The sequence below is a fragment of the Alternaria novae-zelandiae genome, assembly GCF_023758075.1.
Source record: "Alternaria novae-zelandiae strain BMP 2774 chromosome Unknown scaffold_5, whole genome shotgun sequence".
Classification (NCBI taxonomy): domain Eukaryota; kingdom Fungi; phylum Ascomycota; class Dothideomycetes; order Pleosporales; family Pleosporaceae; genus Alternaria; species Alternaria novae-zelandiae.
In genome coordinates, this window is record NW_026056965.1 from 1,311,449 (window position 1) to 1,338,878 (window position 27,430).

Genomic DNA, 27,430 nt, shown 5'->3' on the forward strand with positions numbered 1-27,430 from the left:
CTTGCCCGGCATGTTCAGGATCTTTTGTGATAGAGTCGAGCTGTGTTTAGAACAAGTGCCGCGTTGCTAGATAACTAGGTAGGCTGTGCCGCGGCGTAGGTGACAAACAGGTTACATACCTAGAAGACAGTAGACTAGCCGGCGTTCCTAGATTCTAGCAATACTAGTACGTAGAAGAGATTATTAACGTAGATAGTTTTTGTTAGATGTTTATCCTTTACGCTGTTAGGAAAGTAAAGTTAGGCACCTAGCTGCTAGAGTTAGTGCGTGACTGTAACTAACGGCAAGCAATGCTTAGTAAGCAAGAGCACGGACGATATAGCTAGTACGCCTTACCTAGTTTGTACTAGTTAATCCTAGAGCTTTCTATCTAGCTAGCTACCTAGGTAGTAAAGATACAGATCTGTACTTCTTTCTAAACGTTTTAAAAGCCTCGCAAAGGGTTTGTACAGAGAAGGCGTTTAGACGCCGCATTATCTGCTACGCGTCGAAGTTAGTAGAATCCTGGGACAGGTCTCTTAGGCAGTATCTCTAGCCGTAACGCGCTCCAGAACGCAAATCCCGAAGTCAACATATAGAACTTCTTCAGGCATAATTCTAGCAACAGGATCGCGCAGGGCAATGACTTGTCGTGCCTGAACTACGTGTGTTCTCCCAAGTGCTCCAACGTGCGCTAATTCGCATGTGGCGCGGCCATGGTGCCTTATCGCTATCTTAGCGGCTTTCATGAGCCCTCCAAAAAAAGTTCGGCCCGCATGTCAGGCCTCAGAGCGAAGACATCGTCGCGACACAACACAGCACATCATGGCATCAGACGCGCAAAATAACCCCTTCATCAGGAACCTTGCTTCTAGCGGTACGAAACCACTACGTTGAGAAGACACTTGGACGGAACGCTAACGTTTGCGACAGACAAGAAAGTTCGCGACAATGCACTCGATTCACTCAAGACATACCTCGGCGCGCAATCAGAGATATCAGAACTAGACCTCCTGAAGCTATGGAAGGGCCTATTCTATTGTACGCGCTCTTTGTGCCTTGGCCTAAAACACTCCTCCTAGGCACTCCGTAACCCATCCTACAAAGGCTAACAGAAACCTTTAGGCCTATGGATGCAAGACAAACCCGCCCTCCAGCAAGGCCTATCGCGCGACCTCGCCTCGCTAGTCTCAGCCCTCCGAACTCCCGTCGTACTCCCCTTCATCCGCGCCTTCTTCCTCACCATGTCCCGCGAATGGACCCGCATCGAAGCCCTCAGACTAGACAAGTACCTCTACCTCATCCGCCAATACGTAAACGCGTCCTTCACCTTCCTCAGCAATAAGAAATGGAAGAAGAGCTTGGTGGAACAATGGAATGCCGTTGTGGAGGAGACCCCGCTGGAGTGCGAGAATATGAGGATCCCCAATGGACTGAGATACCATGTCATGGATGTTTACGTCGATGAGATGGAGAAGGTTGAGGGAGAGGCGTGGGAGAAGGAAGACAAGAAAGAGACGGTGGAGACTCTGGTGTTGCCGATTGAGAAGATGGCCAAGGAGGGCAAGTTGAAGACGCTGAGGAATGCGGCGAAAGAGGTTTTGGCTGATGATAGGTTAAGAGCTTGGAGGGGGCAGGAAGTGGAGATGACAGAAGAGGCTGAGGATGACGAAGATTCCGAGGCGGAGTGGGGAGGCTTCGCAGACTGAGCACTATACCATCTGAATGTCTGAGAGACACATTGCATATGATTTCAGCGAGGCGTTTAGGGAGAATTGTCCTGCACATAGGGCATGGAAAAGTATCATAATTCGGAAAGCAATCTACAAGACACCGAACTTCAAAAGAGCATTGCAAGGGATGAGATGCCACTTCCATGGATTATCTCTCAGCTTCTCCCCCGTCTCAGTCTACGCGGGTATTAATAGCACCATCTAGATCAAATCAGCGGTACACTTTCGCCCGTTCCGCACACAATACTTACATCCATCACTCCTCCTCGCAGCACCGCCACCCGTCTTCTCCTCCGTGTACCGACCGAGCAGATCCGGCCTCACAAAAAGCACGTACAACCTCCACAAAAGCGGCGGCACCAAACACGCTACACTGACCGCAGCGACCTTCTTGCTCAGCGCCGCACCCGGCCCCCCTCCCTCCAACAGATCCAACACGATCATTGGGATCAAAGCCGCCTCTCCGAGCCCCAAGAGCATATACGTAGGTCGTCGGCTCTCGATCCCATTGCGCGTATTGGTCGCGCCGGCGAGTAAAGCGGATGTTAGACCGCCTACGATTAAACCGCCGCACAGACGAGCAAAGAGGACTGAGGCAGGGTTGATATCGCGGGAGGGATTGTTGAGGAGCAGGGAGAGCGTCCAGCGCGTGTTTGTTATCAGCGGGATGGTGAAGAGGTTGGCGAAGGCTTCGAGGAGAAACGCTTTGCGGATCGTGGAGCCGTTCTGAGATGGGTCGGGTGTGATGGTTGGGTTTGCGGCTGGGGATTTCGTTGTCGGCATTTTGATGGTTCAAAAAGTTTTTTGCCTGGGGCGGATGGGAGGTCTTAGGCGTTGATATGGATTAGGAATTTGTTTACATGTATCCGGACATGTCGATGTCGTAGTCCAGGTTCCAGTCTACTTGACTTGGCGTGACTAGTGCGGACGTCATGATTTCGTTACCCAAAAAGAAAGACCAAGGGAGCGAAATCGCCATTGTGATCATGCGGTCATGACAAAAGCCTAGCTGATCTTGGATCAGATGGATGCATCGACCTCTCCTGACTCGCTCCGTATGTATTCGCATGCAGGGCGCGTTGCATCCTGGTTAGTCGCGTCTCTAGTCAGGAACGCGTCCATGGTCTTTCGAGGCCGAAACGTGGCATACAGTGATGCATCATGTGCGTCTATGCACCTGCGCTCTATTCATCTCGTTGGCCTAGTGAGTTTGCGGCTTGTGACGTGTGGTCTTCTCCTGAAGATGCGCGAGCTGGACGCTGTCAGCATTCAACCATCGGCACATCGTTCAGATACGTGAAAATGATTGCCAATGACTAAATTCAGGCATCTAGGTATAGCGCTGGCGCAGTAGTGATAGTTATGAAGCTCGAGTGAAAGATGGGTTATGATGTCAGATGAGGGCTAACGGACCGACCAACCATAGCAGACCTCAGCTTTCTTGGACCGCCGGCTACTGACCGCCAAATACTTCCGGCAGTAATCTTTCGTCACCCACCACACAATTGAACGCAACTTTTGGGCCCATCATGGGTCGTCGACCCAACCAGTTGATTCTCGAGTACTTCGAGCGCGGACCGAAGCTGGAAGATGCAAGCAACCGCTACCAGCACACGTGCAAGTCGTGCGGCGAAAAGGTGAGTGACCCCGCTCCGCAAAAAAGTTGACGGTGTAGAGTGAGCAATAATAGCTTACACATCGCAGTTTCCCAAAGGCCGCATAGACAGTCTCACGAATCATCTCGTCAAGAAATGTCCCGCTTTACCGCTTCAAGACCGCCAGCGCGCGCTGCTGCAGATGCACGAGCTGCCACTCCCCGACAATATGACGCAGACGGCCACCACCAACGCACCCGGACCGAGCCAGATGCAGCATGGCCAGAAGATGAACCTTCCTTTTGCGCCGTCGAAGCAGTTGTCTGCGCTTGAGACGCTGGCGGAGGTGTCGCGACAACATCTGGACCTCTCTGGGAAGCGCATGGCAGAGAAGCAGCCGTCGCAAGCGCACAACCATGGCAACCACAACCATAACAACAATGCGAGCCATGCAGGGCTTTTGGAAGAGTTCCTGATACAGGATGATCGGCCCGATGGCTCTGATATGGGCGGCCTCTCACACGGGATGGACATGTCGCATGCGCCAGCAATGCCCTCCATGTACCAGTTCAATGGATCATTACATCACTCTCCAACTGCATCACCACACATGGGTCATATGCCTTTGTCAAGCTCTGGATCGATGTCGCACATGGTTCCGTCTCTCGTCATGGCAGCATCAGCAGCGAATGACCTCATGCCGCTGTCAAACGGTATGCCTATGGAGTCGGACATGAATCTCTCAGCACATGGTATGCAGGGTATGTCAGACGGCAAGTTCTTCCATCCCCAAGGACGAGGACATTGGCCGAACATACAGCCCAACTCACTGGACCCGATGCTACAAGACCATGGCAAGGAGCAGATGCACGCGAACGACCACTTAAATAAGGGAATGAGCCATCAACGACCACTTGCAATGAGCCCAGGCAACCAGACCCACTTCACCACCGACTTCAGCATGAACCAGAAGCCGGCCAAGCCCAAGGTCAGGGGACGTTTCACAGACTCCAGGCGGAAAGAAGTACAGGAGGTGCGCAAGCGAGGTGCGTGCATTCGGTGTCGCATGCTCAAAAAGCCATGTTCGGGCGACAACCCATGCAACACCTGTCAGAACGTCGAGAGTGCGCGATTATGGAAGCAGCCATGTATCAGGACAAGGATTGCAGAAGAGTTCGGTCTCTACTCTGCAGGTCTTCATAGCGTGTTAGCATTCCATGCAACAAATCAAGCCAAGGGCCAGATACGGCTCGATCAGACTCCAGGGCGCATAGAAGCAACCCACTTCCCTCATTCCGGTATCTTTGCTACTTTCACGCCGTTGAAGTGTCAGCAGACGCAGACAGCGCAAAACGCGGACATCGATCCTGCGATCTTCGCTGGACTGGCTACTCCGGATCTCGAACTCATAGACAGTGATGACGATGTCAGTGGGAAGCTAGACCACTATATCAAGAAGATGGGGGGCCACTTTGCCGATACCGAAGACTCGAACTTCATGAGGATGACTGTACAGACCGCCAAGAGCGTTGCATCGTCAAGCGCAGATGGACTAATATCAAAGGCCCTAGAACTCTGGAATCTCACGCGCGTGCTCACGTCCCGGAACTTTGAATGGTTTCTCTTTTCAAATCCCTCGCTCGCGCCTACCATCACTCCGTCGACATTGGCACCAGGAGATATGGAGGACGCCATTCGCACGCCCATCACGCCCCTCGAGCACGAGTCTTCCTACAGTCTCATCACCACGCAGCTCATGGGCGCGACAGAAAAGCGAGCCGCATGCCTAGCACGCATCGTAATGAATGACCTGGAACGACGCCTCCTCCAGCGTCAACAAGCCAATCCCTTCGAAACCTTCCTCGTCGCCGTCATCCTCCTCGCCTGTGTAGAGCGCATGTGCTGGCTGTTCCGCTCCTGGGAAATGCCGTCCACCAATCTACCCGCCCCAGAAGCCGACGACGCATTCAAGCACCCGCCCAGCGCTGACAACGATCTAGCCACAGCCCTACAATCTACTTCATCGCCGCCAGCCCCTCAACTAGACCTCCCTCCCCACCAAGCGCCCCGTAATCCTAGATGGCCGCTCGACAAGTCCCCCTCGCTGCTCTCCCAGCAAGGCGAGAAGTTTAGCGATATCCTCAATATGCTTCTTAAGATGCGCGGCGTCCCTCCTAAACCCACGCCACGCAGTCCGGACGGCGTGCTCACTGTTTGGAGCGAGGATACGGCTGATAAAGTGAGGGAGTGGTACGATGGTATTGCTGTGACGATACAGATGCTAGATCAGAAGGCAAATGCGCGCTTTGTAGGCGAGGATCCTAAGGAATGGGAGTTGAAGTTTGTTGGCAAGATTATCAGGGGGGATTGAGGGATTATCTGTGTTGGGGTTTCAGCCTCTGTTGTTATGAGTTGATGTACGGAAGAGATGAATAGTGTTGTCATGATGGATTGGAGGAGAGCTTTGTTGTGGGTGGATACATGTGCGTGGGAGGACGACTGATTACGAATTGATACCAAACACGTTATGAGGCATGTAGTTTGACATGGCGTCATGGGTCGCGTTCGCGCGCTTTGAACGAAGAGACGTTGCTACCACGTAAATCCTGACAGAAATGTGGTGATCATGCTAGCTACGACAGATGGACTGTGCCACCGTGTCCGCACTTCAGATTTAGGGGTATGCAACTGCTCCTATAGTACGCCTCAACACCAAATCAGCGCATCACGCACGCTCTGTCTAGTCTAAAAAGCCCAAAAGATGCCTGTATATACAACCCCTCCCACTCAGCTCTTGAGCGCCTCCAACCGTCCCCGCATCTGCGCCAACATCTCCGCCTGATCCTCTTCCTCCTCCTCTTCCGCCTGCGGCGCAGCCGGCAACTCCTCCTCCTTGGCCTTACTCGGCGGCAACCGATCCTTGAGCACCTCACTCAACACCTTATCCACCTCCTCCTCCGCCTCATCCGCCTCCCCCTCCAGCATCTCATTCTCGCCGAGCGTATCATCCAGCATCTCCTCAATAATCCCCGCCTTCATAAGCTCAGAGCTAAGTTCGCGCATCGTGCCCGTCAGCTCAGGTAACCTAACCAGACTATTCACGTCTTTCATGATGCCCGTGCTCGCCTTGATACTCCCTTCTATTTTCCGCACCGAAAACGCTTCGTTGACTTGCATCTGCACGCTGTTGAGCTGCGCTTTGGACGTCATGAGGCGGTTGTTTTGCTTGCGGACGCGGATTAGCTCGCGGGCGAAGATGCGGACGTCTTGGTTGGCTTGCTTGGCCATGGATGGGTTGCGGGCGGCGCGCTTGGAGGATTGCTGGATGAGGGTTTTGGTTTTTTGTTCGGTTGCTTTGAGTTGTTGGATGTCGCGGTCGAGTTTGCGGACGTTTTGGCGGACGAGGGCGTTGCATTTGCGCTTCTGGGGGTGGGTTAGAGGGGATGATGATAAGGACTTGGAGAGGGGGGTGTACTTGTTCCTCGGGTGTGGGCTTCCACAGGAGACCTCTGATGGTCTCCATGGTGGGCGCTCAATGTGATGTGCGCTGCGCGATTGAATTGATCGATGCCCTATCGAGGTGATGTATGCGCAGGTGGATGCGGATAACGCGGGTGTCGGTGAAGGTGTTCAGACAGCGCGTCTCGTCAACTTCGCTAATGTGGTTGCGGTGGAAGCGTGTTGGTCAGTGATTTGTGGTGGAATGAAGTGCACGTGTAAGGGTCCGAGGCGTTGTTCGGGTGCCTTGCAACCGCTCCAGGATCGAGCTCGGGCCCATTGTGACGTTGAGCTCTTTCGCGGGGCAGTCGCAACAACCCACTAGCCCCAAGCATCGCATCCAGCATTGCCTCGACGCAGCACTGGGAGAGACAGCAAGGCGCATCTAAGACACCTATCGAATCTGCCGCTGCATCTTCCTGCCAGTTGCTTTCCGTAATTGATCGTCCAAAACCGGGGCCCTCAACTCCAAGTTTCCATAGAGCTTCTATTGCTTTCCACGCTAGTCCCTCCACATACTGCATTTCTTCCACCTTCAATCTGCTTCGTCAACACAAACACTACACCACAACTACACACCACACTCCACGTAAAACCACTCCCACATCCTGAACGACTCTCCGAACTCGATTGGAAACAACAACAGACAACTTCCACCCTCAACATGTCCACTGTCACTCCCGAAGGTAAGCTGCAGCCTTGCCCGCTATGCAAGCTCTGAGATGTTATCGGAGCGCACCACATGGCTGCTCGCCCGCTCCCAGCCCTCGTTTCCACGTGCGCCTCGCACCGCCTTTCGCGACCGATATATACCATCTTCAGAGCCTGCAACCACTATACTCAACAAATGCTAACGCGCAACAGTCACCTGGGCGCAACGCTCGTCCGCCGACGACCCGGAGAAGAACTACGTATACCTCACCATCGTCGCCGCCGATGTACCCGAGTCGGATCTCAAGCTAGACCTTAAGGAGCAGTCACTCAGCTTCAAGGGCACCTCAACATCCAAGAAGTGCACATACGCCATCGACCTCGAGTTCTTCGCCGAGATCGACCCCAAAGAGTCCAAGATAAGCCACAGCGGTCGCGATGTCACAATGGTACTGCGCAAGAAGGAGATGAAGGAGGAGTTCTGGCCCCGTCTGCTCAAGGACACCAAGAAGATGCACTTCCTGAAGACCAACTTCGACAAGGTAGGCTGAGCGATATCGGAACATTCAAGAGCAGTACGCTAACTCATTACAGTGGGTCGACGAGGACGAGCAAGACGAGGCACCCGAGGACGAGTCCATGAACCAGATGAACCCAATGGCCGGCGGTGGCGGTGGCGACGGTGGCTTCGGCGGCATCGACTTCAGCAAGCTCGGCGCTGGCGGCGGCGGTATGCCCGGAATGGAGGGCATGGACATGGCCAGCATGATGCAGGGTATGGGAGGTGCCGGCGGAATGGGAGGCATGCCCGGTATGGGCGGCATGGGCGGAGACGACAGCGACGACGATGACGACGACATGCCCGAACTCGAGAACGACGACGAGAACAAGGCCAGTCAGGACAAGACCCCCGAGGCGGCCGCATCAGGCGACAAGCCCAAGATTGAGGAAGTGGCGTAGTTGCTCCATCTTCTTGCGACAAGCGTATGACTGCACGAGATTGATTGGGTGGGCATGGCGCGCATGACTGGTGACCGGCGTTTCTGCCTCAATCTCTTTTGAGGCAAGAGGGGTTGGAGTCTGATACCTTGACTGAAAGATGGAGAAGAGAGGTTGCATCTATAGGTCGCTTGCGTATTTCCGAGTCCTTATCCTAGCGTGCTGGTGCGCAGTGCGGGTTAATGATCACATCATGGAGTATATGACAAAAGAATACGAATCATGTTTTCATGACTGAATCTAGATTGCAAAATGTAGGGTGATCCAATGCAAGAGTCCATGACTCTTGGAAATCTTTCTCATATGTATAGTACCCGCCTACGAAAACGAACTGTACGGAGGTGAACCTAAGTCTGTCAGCAAAAGCCCGTATGTCTCTCCCGGCGTTGCTGCACCACACGTCAGCTACGCAAATAATCAGCCTGACAGACCGGTGAAGCCCTTTAACAGCCATACGCCCTCACAGTCAGACTCTGAAGTATTCAACATGACCGCGCCACATTCAAGCGGCCCTCAGACCGTAAAGCCTGGCGGATATCATGAGCTCCTGCAGTCGCCAGCTTCATGATCATACACAATAAATGTCAAGTTCTTATTTTGACAACATCCAACCAAAAGTAACACTTCAAACGACCGCGTCTTCACATCAGTTCATCAAGCAAGATGATACTCAAACTAGCATACATACTCACCCTTCTGAGTCCCTTCAGCCGTGCCGAAATACTAAAAAATCCATCCCCTGGAGATCTCGATATCCTTGTCCCTATCCCGGACCCCCTTCCAACAACGCCATTCCCCATGCGTAAGCAGCGAGAATCGTCCAACAAACCATCCCAAGGTCTAATCGCATGCCAGCTCCACAAGACAGCTACACCTGCCAGCGTAACAACGCCCATAACAGATACCCCCAGAGCAAAGTCAACTAACATAAACCGCAGGACTGTTTGGTCAACAACACCAAGAAGACGACCAGCCCCCACCGGAAGTATACCAGCGCCATCGTGTTCGTGTGAGACTACAAGGACCGCTGGAATGGCGAGCAGATATGGCGGGGCATTTTTACCGGCAGGTTTATGATGATTCTGGTATGTGTCTTTTCGATCTTGATGATATGCGGTTTCAGCTGATGATAGGGTGTTATGTTAGCACGTGAATGGTATATACAGTGGTGGAGCTATAATGATTGGCGAGCATATCGCGTTTTGACAGATGTTCATGGTGAGTTGCTTTCCTTCGCGCAAAGCACTCCCCATAACCCACTGTATTGACATGATATTTCAGGTCGTAACTACACTGCATGGATCTAGTCCATTATTCATCCAATCTGGTCCACGAGCCTGAGACCCATCTCTTCAACGCACTCAACCTACTCGATTCCAACATGATCTTACTTCCCCCCCTGATTAAAATTCATACTATACCCCCCACTCCCCTCATCCTTGGTAAACTGGAAATTCTCCGTACTCAATCCAAACGGCTTGAGTATCCCATTGCCCAACTGCTTCAACTTGCCCATCATATCCGCCATCTCCGTATTCTTCGCTTCATCCAACTCCGCCGGTAACTTCCGCAATGCGGCTTGAACGGCCTTTTGATCGAGGCTCGAAAGCTGGTGGGGCGGTTTGGAAAGGGTTTGGTAGTCTTCTAGGGAGCCTTGGAGCGAGGCCCAGCCGCCGACTTCGTGTCGGGCTTTTGCGCGGCGGAGGAGGGCTTTTGTGCGGAGTTTGTGGACGTCGTTTATGGTGTGGTTTGTCCGCGTGAGAGCGTCGAGGTAGAGTTCGGTTGTGTCGGAGATTTCGGCGATTGCGCCGCCGCCGCCTGTTGTTTCGTTCGCGCCATCTTTTTCTGGCTCTTTTTGCGCTGGTGGGTCTATTCGGTCTAATGCTTCGAGGGCTTGTGTCGCGGATTCTACGGCTTGTTTCCATTCTGAGAGCTTGAGGTGGCAGGCTGCGATGTTGGAGCGGAGGACGGCGATGTCGTATTCGAGGTAGGAGGGGCAGACTGCTAGGGCTTTTTCGTAGCCTTGTATCGCGCCGTTGTATTCGCCGGATGTGAAGGTTTTGTTCGCTGAGGCTTTCTCCGTGTTGGATTCGTCGAGTAGCTTTTTCTCCTCGTCTGGAGGGAAGATTTCTGGGGTTGAGGGCTCGATTGCAGATGCTTCTGCTTTCGTCGCTGTTTCTTCCTGTGATGCCATTCTAGCTTAATTCTAAAGTAGAGCTGACGCGTAAAGTGTGTATAAGTTATGCGGATGTGTTTGGAGAAAAGGTCGATCTGTTTTCGAAGTGACGTCTGTGGTCGGGGGTCCGACTAGCGTGCCTCGGCCACGTGGGGTAAACATTCACCTAACCCCAACTTTTTGAGGAGCCTCAATTGAACCTGCATAACACCTTGAAACAGCCAAATCGTCGACTAGAACCTCTCGAGATACACCAAATATGAGCTCTACGTACGCAACATCCTCGAGATTGAACTCATCCATACTAACCGCCCTCAGTACTACCCCACCACCCCGCATCCGAGCAGCGCTCTTCGACATGGACGGTAAGCCAGCATCTGTTCTTTCCCTCATCACCACTAACAACTCCCCCAGGTCTCCTCATCGACTCCGAAGACCTCTACAGCATAGTAACCAACACGATCCTCGAACGCTACGGCCGCCCACCCCTCCCCTGGTCCATAAAAGCACAACTGCAAGGACGCCCCGGGCCTCAAGCAGGCAAGATATTCCACGACTGGGCACAACTCCCCATCTCCCACGAGCAATTCCTCGTCGAGCAAAAAGAACTCCAGAAAGATATCTTTTCGACCACGAAGCCACTACCGGGTGTTATGGACCTGCTTGCTGGGCTGAAGCAGAGGGGCGTACACATGGCGCTCGCAACAAGCAGTAACAAGAACAACTTTGAGATTAAGAGCAAGCATTTGGGGGATTTGTTTGCACACTTCAAGAAGGAACATCAAGTCCTAGGCGACGACCCAAGAATACCTTCTGGCCGCGGTAAACCCGCACCAGATATCTACCTCCTCGCCCTCTCCACGCTCAACAAGTCGCTCGAAGCAGAAGGCCAACCACCCATCCAACCAGAAGAATGTCTCGTCTTTGAAGACAGCGTGCCGGGCGTTGAGTCAGGGAGGCGGGCTGGTATGCAGGTTGTGTGGTGTCCGCATCCGGAGTTGCTGGTTGAGTATAAGGGAAGGGAGAAGGAGGTGCTGGCGGGGTTGACGGGCGAGCACAAGGAGGATGAGGAGAAGCAGTTGCAGAAGAGTGAGGTGGAGGTGAAGGAAGGGAAGAGGAAGGTTGGTATGCCGGGGGAGATTGATGATGGGTGGGGGAGGTTGCATGGGAGTTTGGAGGATTTCCCGTATGATAGTTATGGGATGGGTGGGAAGGCGTGAGGTATAGAGTTGGGAGTTTGGTTTGCTAACTGCTGGAGGTCTAGCTTATGAGAAATGCGGGCTCTAGCGGATGATGGGCTATACCCATGCACTATAATCACGACCTATTAATCCACGTTATCATACTGTCTAGGCTTCTGATATAAGAGGAGGGCTACTCACCATGCTCGTCTCTCAAATTGCGGTATGCGCGGCCCTCGTTGTAGTCCCACCACACTGTGTACCACTGCTGAACTGGGTTCATTACATTAGCTACCGACACGTCCCGTTGAGGCAGAAAGCACGTACTATCATTGTCATAGATCTGTTGGTAGTAGTGACCCGATTGGTCCCATTGCCAATTTGATCTCTGGCACTGTTGGTAGAATTGCTGCTGGCGATACAAGTGCGGGGGTAGGTAAACTTGCTGCTGGTAAATCGATTGCGGGTCTTGATGTCCTTGCTGTGGTTGGGATATCTGCGGTAATAGTTGCGTCTGTGGTGCGTGATTGTCTTGCGATACTATATTTACTTGCTGCTGTCGTCCCATCAACTCCGCGACCTGTGTAAATTGCGTTTGCTGAGCCTTCGTTTTGTCGATGTCTCGCTGAGTATTGTATTTTGCTTGTTCTCCTACTCAATTTAGAAAATGTACCAAGAGCTTGCGACGACTTACTCCAGGTCCATGGTGTAACGGAATCACAGCCCAGTATCAAAGTACCTGGTTGCTCGTACGATATTCCGCTTGCGACAACTTCATCTTTAGGGTAGTACATTGACGTCGGTTGTAGCGAAAACTCCGGAGGTCGACTTGTATTGGTCTACTATGCCTGAGACTTTATATCTACATCTATCAGGGTCTTCTGTAGTCCTATTCGTTTGGCGCAAATGTACCCCAGCCTCAAGGAGGGGTACAGGAAGAAAGGTCAGTGGCACAGAACAGTAGGAGTCAGCCTGAGGAAAGTATTGGGCTGGAGGACCGCGCCACTGAAATGCCAAGCTGACTGGCTGACTGCACGGCTGACTGCAAGCTGCAAGGCTGAAACCCGTCACCAAAACTCCAAGAAGGCGGGGTCAATAATGCCCAAAACCTCTTCATCGCTTTGATCTGCCTCGTAGAAGAATGTACAATGACCGCGATGTTACTCGATCAGATCCAGAATGGCTACCCGGGACTTGCAAAGTTTATAGGACATGATCTGAACCAAGGACTTGGAATCTTCAAGCAGTTCGCCGAACTAAACGCTCGAAACCTGCTGTACATGCAAGCTGAGCTGCTTTGCCTGGAACAAGAGTTAGATGTCATCACTTATGTCGATGAACATGGAACAGATCCTAGTACGAAGAACTTCGCGAGAAGCGTATGGGAGATGAGGAAGCCTCCCAACAGACCTCAGTGGGAGAAAGTCTTAGAGATCAGAAGAAAGCTGAAAGACTACAGTATGATTCTACCGCGCTTCGCATTGCCAGGCTGAGTACTGACACCTCCGACGACGATTGCCTGCTTCAACAAGCCAAGATCGCAAAACTAGATCGCGCCAACAAGAACGATCAGAAATGGCTAAGGGTCTGGCTACAGCATCAGGAAGGAGGTAGAAGCTTTCTCGAAGGCTGCGAATATCGAGCCTACGACGAGGCGGAGAACTCAGACTTAATCTCAATCTCTAGCAGACCTTCCAACGATAGGTTCACGCGATGGCTAGAGATGAGTCTGATACCACATCTGCCGGCTCGTTTGCGGAAGAACATGCTAGTAAGTGTCATATGCATGGACTCTCCCGCTACGCTCACAGTCCCACTACAGGAGCCGATGGCAGGATCAGAAGAGACGGGTATAGGCCGCGTCAAGTTAGAAGTCCTCCACCGTTTCGCTCGAGCACTGAACGTGGTACTTTCTGCTATCATCCCGTCGACTGCAATTGTTGCGCTGTATATGATCGACAATCTCCCGTATAGAATTGCGGCTGTTGCAGCCTTCTCGGGAGTATTCGCATCTGTTCTGGCTATTTTCACGACAGCACGTCCGGTCGAGATATTCGCAGCTACTGCGGCGTGAGTCTTCTGTTGTTGAGTGTAGACGGTTTTGCTGATAAACTTAGGTTCACCTCCGTACAAGTCGTTTTCGTGGGCGGAACTACTGGCGAAGGCGGGCAGTGCCAGTGCAGCCCGTAATATTCGATACGCGACAAAAGATTCCAGCTCTTTATGTTCCAGCCATCCAGTCATTTGCACACAATCGCTTCAAAAGGGAGAATTTGCTTTTTCCTCTTCATGTAGCTGTACATGGGTGCACAATGGATTTTCTAGAAGGGTGCTCGACAGGCCTGTCAAGACATCGCTATCCTTGCAGGGCAGCATTAGCTCCCGTTGTCTAACCACTAGTCAGGTCCCCTTTCTCAATGTCGCTGCACCATGTTCGTCGCGTCGAAGAAGACATTATGAACATATAGGACGCGTGTGGCAGGTGGGAAATATCCAGGGCTGGAGTTGGAATGTCCGGCAGCTTCTTCGGCGGGGTATCAGGATCTGTCGTCCAGTGGTTGGAAGCTGCCAATGACGCATCCAGACATGACGTGCCGTTATACGATTGGCTGCGAGGGTTAGTCCCGGCAATGAGGCACCCATGTCATGTCGAAATGTCGTGTTATTAGCAGTGACGGAGACGCGTCGTAGCACCAGGCGAAGGGGTGATGAGACTGCAGCTGCATGTAGGTTAAAGACACATTGAAGTTTAAGGGAATTTGAGAGCGAACGAGTTCTTGGAGGGAGGGATATTTGATGCATGGCGTTGCTGCAGCTCTTTCATGTGGCCTCGGCGGAAAGGCCCCTGACGCCAACTGGCATCAGGCGCTAGCAGCGTGCATGGCTGACATTAGCCTCGCCTGCTCTCCTGTCCGTGTCCACATTTTGTCGACGACACTGGCACGCCTCCGACTGCCTCTCTTCCTGCTTCATCCGCTGTTGCTGCTGCCTCGGGATGTTCGCTCGTCCTGTCGCCTCCAGAATCGTGCATCTATCCCACCCTATGTCGCTCTTTTAGCCACCAAGCCCAGCCTTTCCTTGATATATTACCTTGTAATCCTACTGCGCGCCAAACTCTCTCCGCGCGTTTCTTTGCCCGAGCACTGACTGCAGCGTCGTCGGAACAATTGTCGCCTGTTTGACGCGCGCAGTATCCGAGACGGAAAAAGAAGAGTTGCAGCTCGACGAGTTGTGCCAACGCGGGAAACCCTTGGATGCACGCTCGACGGTCCACCTCGTCCTCGCAGCCGCCGCCCTCATCGCCTCCATTTGCTCCCGGGCACTTTGGTGAAGCTTCGACTCCGCCCGAGGCGCGCGAAGCAGTCTCTCCCACCTGGACGGCCCCCTCGCCGGCTCGCACCCTAGCCAACTCGAGCCCAGAGCTCCCTACGCTCCCGTCCTTTTCCATACTGGGCAACGACCCGCGCACCCCGTCCAACGCTGCGAGACACGACCGAACCGACACTTCCTACTACACGGCCAGCTGGGGCAGTCCCTACAGACACCCGCCGCCCGTCTTTAATCCGTCGCGTCAGGTCTCGACCAACTTCGGCAGCGACGACTTTGAAGAGGAAAATTCCGGACTCACATTCGGCCTCGGACATCTGCTCCCATCCCGGCTAGATCTGCAGGAAGAGTCGCCCAACCAGTTCAACCTCGAGCATCTTATCCCGCGTCTCGAACGGAACGCCTCGCCGAACCAGTTCACGCTCGAACATCTAATCCGCTCTCGACTGCCAAATCTAGTGACTCCCACCAAAGAACCGCGAGCGTCCGGCACTACTCCCCGCGCGTCCGACACGAACCCGACTTCGCAAGAGTGGGTTGAGCGATTCTTAGAAGAGCGTTGGAACCGCGAGACAAACGACTGGCGGAGTAATAACAGCGATACAGAGGGATCAGGTGGAGAACCGGATATACCACTTGCTCCTCCGCCGAAACGAGGACACAAGCAAAGGAACAACAACAAGACTCTGAACCAGCAGGACTTTTGGCGCCACTTTAGTAAAGATCAGAAGGAAGCACTCGGCAAGATGATGGCCTCAAAGTACGCGGATCCTGAGCTGGTGACAGCCAGGCAAAATTCCGCATCGGGTCCCAGTACGAACGGATACAGCGCCCAGGCTGAGAAGACGCCGGTACCGACTCCTTCAAAAACAGCTAAGCCGGCAGATGAAACTCCCAGCAAGCAGTCTAACAAGGACGCCTCCAAAGTAAACCAGGAGTTGTCGAACAAGCCACTTCCCGACACCCCAAGCAAGTCGTTCTTGGCCCCTCCAGGTGCAGCACCCGCGCAACCTCGGATGCGAAAGAAGGTCATTGTCAAGGGCAAGGGCTGCATCATCTCGATACCGCGAGACATTCCCAGGGGCAACCCTGGATTCCCTCCGAAGCCGATGACCGCAGAGGCTGTCAATAACAAGCTCCGACAGCTCGAGCAGCAGGGCTACGACACTCGTGGCTTCAGTACTGGAGGCTTAGAGACACACAATCGTGCCATCTGGCCGGCTGAGGAGGATGTCAAGGCAGAACGCGCCAACTCCAACAAGCAGTACAAGGTCCGCGTCTCGAAGGAATCAGAATGGAAGGACTACGAGAACTCTCTGCTTGAAGCTAAACTGGCTGCACTTGGTGTCAGTATCGGTGGCGAGGAAGACATTCCTCTTCCCATGTCGCGAACAGCGTCATCACAGCAACACCCGGGGCAAGGGTTTACTCCACCAATTCCGACCTCCTCAGCTGGCAGTCTTCGCATGGCCAGGCAAGGCAGCATCGCCGGCTTTCCATTCGGACCCTCGCCTGGGCACATGTCTCGACAATCGATCGCGTCTCCGGCTGCTTTTGGAAACCAGCGTCCCAGCATGCACATGCATCGCCATTCAACTTTTGGGTCGCCTGCAAACTTTGCTCAGCACGGTTACTCACCTTCGGGTACTTGGTCGCCTGCTGGATACTTCAACTCTCAAGATGGACGCAGTGGTTCTCCTGCTCGTGCTCTGAGCAGGCCTGATCTTTCCGGAATGATCTCGCCACATTCTCCATTCGGCATGAGACCCGGCCAGCAGTTTCCCATTACGCCGACGCAGAGGGATGACTTCCAGCTGCAGATGCAACTGCAACAGCAGCAGCTACAGAACCAGCTTCTTCAGCAGCAGCAGCAACAAGTCCTTGGCTTGCGCCCGTCCTCCACTCTGGCCGAAGTACCCGAAGATGAAGACGAGGAGGATGAGGTTCCGGCTATGAAGCATGCCACTCAACCTGCGCCGGAGATTGCTGTACCGCGTCCTCGCAGTCATCGCCATAACCTTAGTGAGAACCTTGAACGCGAGGCGGCGAACGAAGAGTATCACTTGGAAGAAGCAATCGACAAGCAGTTTGCGGAAGGAGGTGACTTCAGTACGGAGCCAGAGACTAACGTATCCTACAAGCCTTCCAATGCTGTGGCTAACCCTACGTGGGAGGATTCGCGAACGATCCTGCATCAACCTCAGCCGCACAGCAAGTCGCATTCACTCACCAAGTCTCAGAAGCCTGTCTCCTTCTCGTTCCCTGCCCAGCAGAACCCTCGCTCCGACAGCGACGGTGCGAAGACCAACATCTCAGAGAACACAAACCCCAGCTTGGAAGACGGAGAGGTTCGCAACCCTACACAGAGCTCTGCGCAACACTCCCAAGCACCGTCCCAGGTCAGCAACTCATGGAAGGACAACAAGTTCGCATTCAGCAAGCCTGCATCGGCAATGCACAGCAAGCACGCTTCGCGTTCCTCCATCTCGAAGCTCAATGTTGAGGCCAAGGAGTTTAAGTTCAACCCTGCAGCGTCTTTCCAGCCAGGATCCTTCTCCTCGGGCTTTAGCTTTGCACCCGCAGTTAAGCCACCTACAGCTGCTGCTCCTGCTGCTGTCCCAGCCAACAACAAGCCCAATAACGATACATTGGCCAACTTCAACGTGTCGGCTCCTGCTTTCAAGCCGGATGCCCCCGTGTTCAAGCCTGATGCTCCGGCGTTCAAGCCTGTGGTCGAAGCTCCTGTGTTCAAGCCTGCGGCAGACAGCTCTCCATTCCCGTCCGGCGGCTTCAACTTCTCCAGTCCGCCAGCCTTCAAGCCAGATGCGCCCTCGTTCAACCCTGGCGTGTCTACCTTCAACCCTAACAAGCCGGCTCCTGCTCCAACAAGCTTCTCCTCGAAGATCTTCGGAGATGTCAACCTGTCTCAAAGTGACATCGTCAAGCCCGCCACACGCTCGAAGGCCGTGCCGATCATCCGTCCGGACAACACGCGCTCGCAGACACCAGAGACTGAAGGCCGTGAGGACCACGAGGACGAGTCTGGCCGACCCAAGCAAGCCGACGGTCGTGAAAAGCGAGCTCGTCGTGACCGCGCTGACGGCGACGATGTTCCCAAATTCGCACTCCAGCCCGTGCTTGCATCGCAACCTTTGGCAGAAGTCAGACAGCCCAACGCTAGCAAGCAAGAGCCTCAAGTCGAAAGGGAGGCCGTCGCAGAAGACAAAGAGAACCTGTCGCCCGTACGTGAGCAGATCAAGGCCAAGTCGAAGAGCCCCGAGCCTTTGTCACAGCCGACGGAAGAAGTCATCATGGAGCCTATCTCGCCCGCACCAGAGAGCGATCTAGGTGCAGACGACGATACACCTCACGCGAGCGATGTGCCTACGCCAACTACCGAGGAACCCGAGCCACTGGGCACCAAGCACTCCCACAAGAGCACGCTTTCTGCCAACGCCAAGCCCTTCGAGTTCCGACCGCAGTTCAACAGTGCTGGCTACGACTTCGGCTTCCACGTTACGAAACCGTCTCAGGTTGAAGATCCCGAGAAGTCTCAAGTGTCTCCACCGAGATACGCAAGCAGAAGCCCAGCAACTACGTACAGGCCTAGCGACGACGGCTCGTTCAAGACTGCTATGGAATCTGGCAGGCACAAGGGCTACCCTGAAAGCGAAAGTGCCGATTTCGACCAACTTGGTGATGCTTCCTTTAACGACATTGATGCTGTCATGAAGCACATGGATGGTGAGGGCTCGGACTTTGGCGTCGAGCGCGACGAGGCCTCTTGGGACCAGTCTTCCCCCCAGAGAACGCCAAACGTGTTTGAGCGCAATGACCTACAACCCAACTTCAAGATGCGCAGTGACGCCCCCAGCCCCAGCCCCCGTCGGGGATTCTTCCCGGGACGGCCGATGCAGGGTTCTGCAACATCGGTGCAGGATCCGTTTGACGATGAGCGGGCTGCGCTCCCATACGACTCGCCTGTGCGCCACATGAACAATGCTGACGCCGGACCCATGAGCGATTGGGACGAAGGTCTTCTTACTGAAGACGAATCTAAGGTCCAGACACGCAGTGGCTTTTTCGACAAGCATGTTGATGACCTCATGGGCCGTCTCCTGCAGGACCGTCTTGGCCCGCTAGAGCAAAACCTGCAAGGCATCCAAGAGGCACTTGCAATGATGTCGCAACGTCCGGGACGCGGCCGCCGTAGCATGTCGACTAGCGCACGCCTGGACAGCGATGCCGACGACGAAGATGACGAAGCAGAGACCGACGTTGACTACCGTAACCGATCTCGTGGAAAGGACAGGAAGTTGGAGAAGATCCGATCTATCGTCCAGGACGCGCTTGAGATGCACCAATCACAGATCACATCTATTCCGGTGCCCGTTCCCGAGCCAATGATCCCAGAGAAGATCCGGGAGATCGTCACCGATGCGCTTGCGCAACACCAGCCACCTGTACAACCTGTCGAACCTGTTCCTGCTGCTCAGATCCGCGACATTGTGCAGGATGCAATTGCTTCTACCACGATTGCATCCTGGACTGAGGCTCTCAAGCCTGACGACGTTCGTTCTATCCTTGCTGACATGCTCGCAACCCATCTTCCTAAGCCCGTGGAATCGGTCAAGCCTGACGACATCCGGTCCATCGTGTTGGAGGCATTCGAGACGCACGCTCCTCAGCCAATGCCACCCCCAGTGCCTGAGCAGATCTGGCCTGACGACCTGAAGGCAATCGTTACCGAGGCTCTTGCGTCACAACAAACGCCAGCTGTGGAGCAATTGCAAGCGGAGACCATTCGCTCCATTATCGCTGAAGCACTCGCATCCCACCAGCCTTCAGCTCCTAGTGCGCCAACTGCCGAAAATGTACAGCCCGATATGATCCGTTCTATCGTTGCCGAGGCCTTGGCGAACCAGAAGCCTGCTGCCACTCTTGAGGCTCCCGTCGATATTCCCCAGCCACAGGTCGATATGTCCGAGATCTACCAGGTCATCGGTAGCCTCAAGGCTTCTATTGCGCAGACCACTAGCCACCATCTTCAGGCTGAGGAGGTTCGTGAACTTGTTGAGGAAGCTCTGAAGCGCCATGGTGAAGAGGTTGCCGAGCGTGAGAACTCCAAGGCCGTCCAGGAGAGGGATGTTCGTATCGCGGACCTTGAGGAAATGCTCAAGGAAGCCACTCTTCGATTCAACGAGGAAGCTGAGGCCCGCCAAGCCCTCGAGGCTCGTGAAGCGGACTCTGCGCGCCTGCTCAAGGTCACCGAGGAAGAGCTCACGCTTCTGCAGCAGACTTCCCGTGATGACGAACACAAGATTGGCACATTGACAGAGGAGCGAGATGACCTCCGCCGCAGCCTCAACTCATACCAGGCGGATTCGGCCGACATGCGCGATAGACTCGCCACTCTCGATATTGAGAACGAGCAGCTCAAGCTTACAAACATCGCCCTGGAAAGCTCGGAGGAGGACCTGAAGAAGAGGCTCGATTCAGTCACCGCGGAGAACGAGGCACTCAACTTTACGCTCGAGGAACACCGTATGTCTGCTAACAAGTGGCGTGGTGACCTGCAGCACGCTCACGAGGAAGGAGAGCAGCTGCGCAAGGCTATCGGAGAGGCGCGCTTCCAGGCCGAGGAGGCAACCCGAGTACGCGAGTCGATGCGCACCAAGCTCGAGAAGCTACAGCAAGATATGGTTGCCGCTTCACAGCAGATCGCATCTGAGCGTGCTCAATGGCAAAAGAACGAGGAGGCCTCCGCAACCAAGTACGAGGTTCTCAGCGCACGCATTGAAGCTGAAGGTCGCACACGAGAGCGTCTGGAGAGGGAGCTCGAGCGCTTGGAGACCCAGGAACGTGAGGGTATGAGACTCAGGATTCATCTCGAGCAAACCCAGAAGCACAACGCCAGACTTGAGGAGACAATTGAAGAGCTGAGGAGGGAATCTTTGGAGCACCAGAAGAACGCCCAGCGCTACGAGCGTGACATGCGCGAGGCTAGGGATGCTGCGCACGTTGAGATCCGCCGCACCCGCGTGCTCATGGAGGCCGATGTTGACGCAGCTAACAACCAAGTCAACATCGTTCGCCACGAGCTTGAGAGCGAGGTCGCTCGTGTCCGCGCTGAGCTGGACCAGGTTCGCCTTGATGCTGATACAGCCAAGGAGAAGCACGAACTGGATCTGGAGGCCGCTTCCGACCTCAAGAAACAAGCCGTACAGGAAGCGATCGAGAACAACAGACACAGCCTGCAGGAGCAGCAGCGCACTTTCGAACGCCAACTTGAGCACATGCAGCATGAACATGCTCGCGCTCTGGAATTCGCGCGTGAAGACAAGGATCGTGCTGATGCTTTCCACAACGACAAACTTGCGCTCGCCGACTCCAAGCTCGACCACTTCAAGGACAAGATCGCGTTGCTGGAAGAGAAACTTCAGGTCGCAAAGGAAGCCGCCAACGCCGCTGTTGCAGCAGCATCCAAGTCTCCTACGTCAACCTCTTCGTTCGCTCCTAGCGGCGCAGAGAAGATCTCACCTCAAGCATTGCGCGAGTCTATTGGTGTTCTCCAGGAGCAGCTACAAGAGCGTGAGGGACGTATCGAAGCTCTCGAGCGCCAGCTTGAAGATGTTGACACTGAGGCCCCAGCCAAGTTGAAGGAACGCGACACTGAGATCAACTGGCTCCGTGAGCTACTTGGTGTACGTGTGGACGACCTGAACGACCTCATCAACTCTCTTGCTCAGCCAACCTTCGATCGCGAGACCGTTCGTGATGCCGCAATCCGCATCCGTACCAACTTGCAGATGGAGCAAAGTGAGAAGGAGCGACTCATCTCGGGCGGACAAAAGTCCCTCCCAACTCTGAGCTCGCTCTCGAACTTTGCTTCGCCCAAAGCAGTCCAGCTCGCTGCCGCCATCGGTAACTGGCGCAAGGGCCGTGGCGAGGCTACCTCCGCTCTCGCAGGTACCTCGACCACCACGCGGACCCAGACACCATCCCGTGCGCAGCCTCACTCCGCACAGTCCTTCCTCTCCGGCCTTATGACACCACCAACCTCCAACGCGCGCCGCGGATCAGAACTCTCATCCTCATCGCAGCGACCCCAGCCCCTGCGCACAAACTCGAACAGCTCGCGCGCATCAACCGAAGCCGGTTTCCCCGCCCTGGGCAAGCAGCCCCGCACACCGCCTCTGATGCGCAAGCAAGCCTACGACCAAGACGCCGAAATCGAGCCTTTCAGCGAAAGCGGCTTCTACGACGATGAAAGCACTGTTGATGGCGAACTCACGCCACTAGCATTGAACTTTGGAAGGGAACTACAACAACGGTAGATTCTCCGACCATGACAAAACAAACAAGATCGACGAAACTGCAAAACCAACAATCTTTTCCTTTGTTAAAGAGATTTTTCCTTTTGCGTTGCTTTGCCGCTGCTGCTCTATACGAGCGTTTTCTGTCGCTGCCTTATCATGGGTTCTGCGCTTGTTTGTAACCTTAATGCTTGCTTGTTCTGCTTGCTCGCGTTGCCTTTTCTTCTGTCTTTTACTGCACAGCACAGCGACTTAGGTTGGCTATTGGAATATATACCCCCGCAAGACCGTTTTCTTGAAAGTTATAGCTCAAATTGTATACAACACAACAGATTTCTCTTGGTTTATATAGCTTTTCTTATGTATGTTTGGGGAATGAACGGGAGGGGATACTGGGCGGAGGACAGGGAGGCTGCGCGATTTGGAATTTGGAATTAGTTGGATATCAAATTGGGTAATATATACTGTTCTTTTTGAAATACAACGTGTCTCGATGAACATAGACGACAACTTTCGTAAAGTGGGTGATGAAAGTTACGAATACCCATATTCAGACACCCACCGGCACGGCTCTCAATCTTGACTCGCGGTGCCGACAGGCGACACCCACGGCATCATCATGCACACATGTGCTAGCCGAGCGGCCTAGTTCCGTCTCTGTATTAACCGGAAGAGGCAGGGCCTATCGAGCGGTTTAACGTAACAAGTTCGGGTTATGAGTTTATTTCCGGACAAGGGCGTAGGACATGTCGACCTCCACTTTTTTTGCTTGCTTCCTTACTCTTCATCCGAGGGAGGCGCAAACATGACTCCTAACATGTTCGCACGCGTTTGCGATCTGGTTCCTGTGTGTTTCTTGGTGCGCAGGGTTGCATAGGTGAATTGTTCAAGGATTCAAGAGATTGGAAAGAGTGGGATTGTGCGGCCGGATAGGATTGTGCTGTGTGATACCGTATTCCCGGGAAGAAGGCGAAGACGAAGAGAAACGACGAACGACGACGCAGAGGAGGTCAGCATACGTGGAAGTAAAGATGGAGGCACCGCAAGGAGAGAAAGAGCAGGGTGTCAATGGAAGTCAAGGAAACGACATGTCAACTTCAGAGAAAAGCATGGCTATTGCTAATCCTCAACCGGATATCGAACTCGACTCCACTACCAACAACAATCTGCAGTCCATGCCAGGAATCTCGCCAACCCATCAACAACCCCAAGCATCAAGCAAAACGAGCACTGCCCCAGATGTTCACCCGGTGGATGTTCCCCCAAACGGCGGCTACGGCTGGGTCTGCGTCGCCGCCGTCGCAACAATAAACGGGCACACCTGGGGTCTCAACTCGGCCTACGCCATCTTCCTCGCCCACTACCTCTCCACGTCCACTTTCCCAGGTGCCACACCCCTCCAATACGCCTTCATCGGCGGCCTCTCCATCTCGCAAGCCCTCATCGTCTCCCCGGTAGCAACGTACACAACGCGTCGCTTCGGCACCCGCACCACGCTCTTCATCGGCGTATTCTTCGAAACCGTGTCCTTCATCGGTGCGAGCTTTGCGTCGTCCATCTGGCACCTCTTCCTCTCCCAAGGCGTGTGTTTCGGATGGGGAATGGGTTTTCTGTTCGTAGGCTCCGTGGGCATTGCTGCGCAGTGGTTTACCACACACAGGAGTCTGGCGAATGGGTGTTGTGCGGCGGGGAGTGGGCTCGGGGGGCTGATATACAGTCTTGCAGCTCAGGCGATGATTAGGGATATTGGGTTGCCGTGGGCTTTTCGCACGCTGGCGGTTATTGCGGGCGTTGTGAATAGTGTTTGTGCGTTGGTGATAAGGGATCGGAATAAGGAGGTTGGGAGTAGGCAGGTATGTCGCTTTTTCTGTTATTAGTATATGTCTGCGAGGTTACGGCAACGTGGCTAGTATCCTCCGATGCACATCGCGCGCTCTGGCTCGAATGCTTCATCACAATCAACTTACCCCTCTTACTAACATCTCTCTAGGTCAGCTTCGACTACACCCTCTTCCGCAAACCCCAATTCATCGGCCTCCTCGCCTTCGGCGTCCTCAGCATGCTCGGCTACATCGTCCTCCTCTTCTCCCTCCCCTCCTACGCCCGCACCATCGGTCTAACCGCCCAACAAGGCAGCATCATCGGCGCCGTTTTCAACCTTGGCCAAGCCCTTGGTCGCCCCCCAATAGGCTACTTCTCTGATTCCATCGGACGGTTAAACATGGCGGGCAGCATGACATTCCTGGTCGGAGTGTTTTGTTTGCTTATATGGATCTTTGCGAAGAGCTTTGGTGTGTTGGTTTTCTTTAGTTTGGTGGGCGGGATGGTGGCGGGCACGTTTTGGGCGACGGCTGCGCCGGTTACGACGGAGGTTATGGGGTTGAGGGATTTGCCGAGTGCGTTGAGTATTACTTGGCTGGTACTTGTGTTGCCTACTACCTGTGAGTAATGATCTTTTTTTCGCCTGGTTCTCTGTGAATCTTTCTCACGGTAGGAGTGCGTCTATGTGGGAAGTTGTGCTAATCGGCGGTACAGTTTCGGAACCCATCGGCCTTGAGATCGTCGCTTTCAACGGGGGAAGTTACACCGGAGCCATCCTCTTCACAGGTTGGATGTACATTGGAGCCGCGGTCTGTCTGTGGATGGTGAGGACGTGGAAGATTGGTGAGGATGAAGAGAATGCTGCGGCTGCTGCGAAGGGGGATGGTGACCCGACTCCGGCCGAGGCTGGAAGCTTTCAACGGAGCCCGTTCGTAAAGAGGATGTTTATGATTCGAAAAGTCTAATGGCATGCTACGTAGGACACGGTCTTCAAGCACAGTGGTTGTTATTTGATTTATTGATTCGATTCTACAAAGGAGAGGAAAATGTCCAAAACGCTATTCTAGCAATCTAAGCCAAGAGGTATCATCATTCGTCATCATTCGTCAACGCAATCCTATATCCATCTATCGCGACTCACACTGAGCCATGAACCTGTACATGCCTTCAACGCCCTGGTATTCCAACGGGGTATGCATGTCCATTTCATCAGCCTCACTGGTATGCAAGCTGTCGTATCCTGAAGGCGACGAAGAGGATAACCACGGGTTTGGCTCAGTTTCAAAATCATCTAGTTGGTCGTAGCTTTGTTCCGAATGGGTCGAGAAGTCTTCTGAAGCCGCGAGTGATGGCGAGAGCATGTGCGTCCAGTCGATGTTCGGTTGTACGTGTTGGCGCTCGGCAACGGGCTTGTCGTAGAATGAACATTCGGAGGGTGTTTGGCTTGGTGCGAAGGGGAAGAGTAGCGCGATATCGGTGCCGACGAAAGAATCAAAGTCCACGTCCTGGTGGACTGCGCCTCTGGAGACCTCGAAGTCGTTGCATATCGTCTCCACTGTTTGCGCATCGCAGCCAGGGAAGTGGACTTTGAGAACCGAGTTTTCATACGAGATGGGAAGATCGCCTAGTGCCGCCAGTCGTTGCAGATCGTTCAAAACGGCTGCGAGCTCCTTGACGGCCCTTGAGAAGTCGACGGACAGGACATCGAGGAGACCCTCGCTGTTCAATGTCTCTTTCTCCTGCGCGAAAGAGGTGAAGCCCTTGACGGCCTTGAGGGGAGTAAGAGCGGTGACGGTGGGGTTAACGTTGAAGCTGATGTAGGATCCAGGGGTGGCCTTGGGAACCTTGTTCAGCGTACGGTTGACCTGGTCTTGGAGCGCGGACACAGTCTTGAAGCGCTTCTCGCCGTTGTGAGGGTTGATGCCATCGAACTGAGCCTTCTGTCCACCGACGAGGAATGCTCGCACAGCCTGAGAGACGTTGTTGATGACTTGGGCTGGCGATGCGGGTCCATGCGAAAAGTAACGCGCGCCTCCGGCCCTGCCAGAGCCCCAGCCGTAACCTCCTGCGGTTCGTCCAAATGCGCCACCGGTAAGGTTCGGGCGGAGGGTCGATGCGAAGGGTGCGCGGCCAGCCTGGGCGTTGACGATGCTTGCAATGCGTGACTTGGGAAAGGAGGCCTTGTCGTACTTCACGCCTGAGTTGCGAGCCGCAGAGGTGGTGAAGCGACGAACGGCGGCGCTGATCTGGCTGTGGGTGGTGTACCATCGGCCCTTGCTCTGCTTGAGGTAGGCAATGCGGTGAAGAGGGTGCTTTGGGGCATTTCGAGCGAGGATAGGTTGTAGTACTGCATCGGCAGGTCGTGCGGATTCTGGTAGTTGTTTCTGTACGAGTTTCGCAGCATGTTTCCAGGCAGCCCTTCGTCTGTCAGTACGCGACCCCCTCGAATAGTGCTGCGAACTTACTTGAACGCTCTCGCGTTCTTGGCCACCGAATTATACAGATGCACCACGGCAGGTGCCATGATGATTGTGTGTTCCAAGAGAGGAGAGAGTGGTGATGCGTCGAACTGTGGGGAAGGCGACGTTAATGAGGCGTAGGGTCAATGTCGCCACCGATCGGCACCATTGGTCTGGAACGCCGAGCAATGACGACGATCACATGCCAACTCACTCACCGCACCCTGGCTTTCGTTTCAAGTGAAGTGAAGCCTGATCTTCTCCGTCTGTAATTTACCGCTGCAAGTCCCAAACATCGTTTGCTTGATGGCTCAGTGATTTAGTCATGTTGCGCTGCTGTTGCCTGGCGGAGTGTGCCCGGATGCGAATCTCTCGCGAGCGATGGAATGATAGCGACTGAAGTAAACCACCTGAATCGGAGTAGCAGCCATGCGACTCGACACCAGTAGCCACTTCACGACACATGAGCGTATCATCCTGCGACACCTGGAAGACCAAGCTAAGATTTTACCATACGGGTTTAAGCTCATACCAGGAACAAAAGGTATTCATTTTCGTACTTTTACAAAGCAAAAGCCACATCCGCAGACCTGACATCCGCTTATATACTTTGCTTCATGGAAAACAAGACTCCCAAGCAACCACATCCACCTATAAGTAAAGGAAGAACATGATTACCATATATGCCTGAGGGG

General features: G+C 53.9%; 10 protein-coding genes across 10 annotated transcripts; 6 read left to right on the top strand and 4 right to left on the bottom strand.

Annotated features, from left to right (window-relative positions):
* Window positions 1-804: 804 nt before the first annotated feature.
* J4E88_003441 (uncharacterized protein) lies at window positions 805-1,688 on the top strand (the record flags this gene model as incomplete). The annotated part of the gene is made up of 3 exons (XM_049397092.1): window positions 805-856; window positions 913-1,020; window positions 1,105-1,688. The coding sequence occupies 3 exons, from the start codon at window positions 805-807 to the stop codon at window positions 1,686-1,688; spliced, it is 744 nt and encodes a 247-aa protein (XP_049257434.1).
* Window positions 1,689-1,884: 196 nt separating this feature from the next.
* On the bottom strand, window positions 1,885-2,495 carry J4E88_003442 (uncharacterized protein; the record flags this gene model as incomplete). The annotated part of the gene is made up of 2 exons (XM_049397093.1): window positions 1,885-1,913; window positions 1,964-2,495. 2 exons carry the CDS (start codon window positions 2,493-2,495, stop codon window positions 1,885-1,887), a joined length of 561 nt encoding a protein of 186 aa, XP_049257435.1.
* A 746-nt stretch (window positions 2,496-3,241) lies between these two features.
* Window positions 3,242-5,678, top strand: J4E88_003443 (uncharacterized protein; the record flags this gene model as incomplete). Its single annotated transcript, XM_049397094.1, has 2 exons — window positions 3,242-3,349; window positions 3,417-5,678. 2 exons carry the CDS (start codon window positions 3,242-3,244, stop codon window positions 5,676-5,678), a joined length of 2,370 nt encoding a protein of 789 aa, XP_049257436.1.
* Window positions 5,679-6,094: 416 nt separating this feature from the next.
* On the bottom strand, window positions 6,095-6,830 carry J4E88_003444 (uncharacterized protein; the record flags this gene model as incomplete). Its single annotated transcript, XM_049397095.1, has 2 exons — window positions 6,095-6,730; window positions 6,783-6,830. 2 exons carry the CDS (start codon window positions 6,828-6,830, stop codon window positions 6,095-6,097), a joined length of 684 nt encoding a protein of 227 aa, XP_049257437.1.
* Window positions 6,831-7,469: 639 nt separating this feature from the next.
* On the top strand, window positions 7,470-8,416 carry J4E88_003445 (uncharacterized protein; the record flags this gene model as incomplete). The annotated part of the gene is made up of 3 exons (XM_049397096.1): window positions 7,470-7,491; window positions 7,670-7,998; window positions 8,051-8,416. 3 exons carry the CDS (start codon window positions 7,470-7,472, stop codon window positions 8,414-8,416), a joined length of 717 nt encoding a protein of 238 aa, XP_049257438.1.
* A 1,426-nt stretch (window positions 8,417-9,842) lies between these two features.
* J4E88_003446 (uncharacterized protein) lies at window positions 9,843-10,649 on the bottom strand (the record flags this gene model as incomplete). The annotated part of the gene is made up of 1 exon (XM_049397097.1): window positions 9,843-10,649. The coding sequence occupies one exon, from the start codon at window positions 10,647-10,649 to the stop codon at window positions 9,843-9,845; it is 807 nt and encodes a 268-aa protein (XP_049257439.1).
* A 340-nt stretch (window positions 10,650-10,989) lies between these two features.
* J4E88_003447 (uncharacterized protein) lies at window positions 10,990-11,851 on the top strand (the record flags this gene model as incomplete). The annotated part of the gene is made up of 2 exons (XM_049397098.1): window positions 10,990-10,996; window positions 11,046-11,851. 2 exons carry the CDS (start codon window positions 10,990-10,992, stop codon window positions 11,849-11,851), a joined length of 813 nt encoding a protein of 270 aa, XP_049257440.1.
* A 3,215-nt stretch (window positions 11,852-15,066) lies between these two features.
* Window positions 15,067-22,476, top strand: J4E88_003448 (uncharacterized protein; the record flags this gene model as incomplete). Its single annotated transcript, XM_049397099.1, has 1 exon — window positions 15,067-22,476. The coding sequence occupies one exon, from the start codon at window positions 15,067-15,069 to the stop codon at window positions 22,474-22,476; it is 7,410 nt and encodes a 2,469-aa protein (XP_049257441.1).
* Window positions 22,477-23,486: 1,010 nt separating this feature from the next.
* On the top strand, window positions 23,487-25,241 carry J4E88_003449 (uncharacterized protein; the record flags this gene model as incomplete). The annotated part of the gene is made up of 4 exons (XM_049397100.1): window positions 23,487-24,067; window positions 24,278-24,308; window positions 24,446-24,896; window positions 24,991-25,241. The coding sequence occupies 4 exons, from the start codon at window positions 23,487-23,489 to the stop codon at window positions 25,239-25,241; spliced, it is 1,314 nt and encodes a 437-aa protein (XP_049257442.1).
* Window positions 25,242-25,403: 162 nt separating this feature from the next.
* J4E88_003450 (uncharacterized protein) lies at window positions 25,404-26,800 on the bottom strand (the record flags this gene model as incomplete). Its single annotated transcript, XM_049397101.1, has 2 exons — window positions 25,404-26,694; window positions 26,742-26,800. The coding sequence occupies 2 exons, from the start codon at window positions 26,798-26,800 to the stop codon at window positions 25,404-25,406; spliced, it is 1,350 nt and encodes a 449-aa protein (XP_049257443.1).
* Window positions 26,801-27,430: the final 630 nt, after the last annotated feature.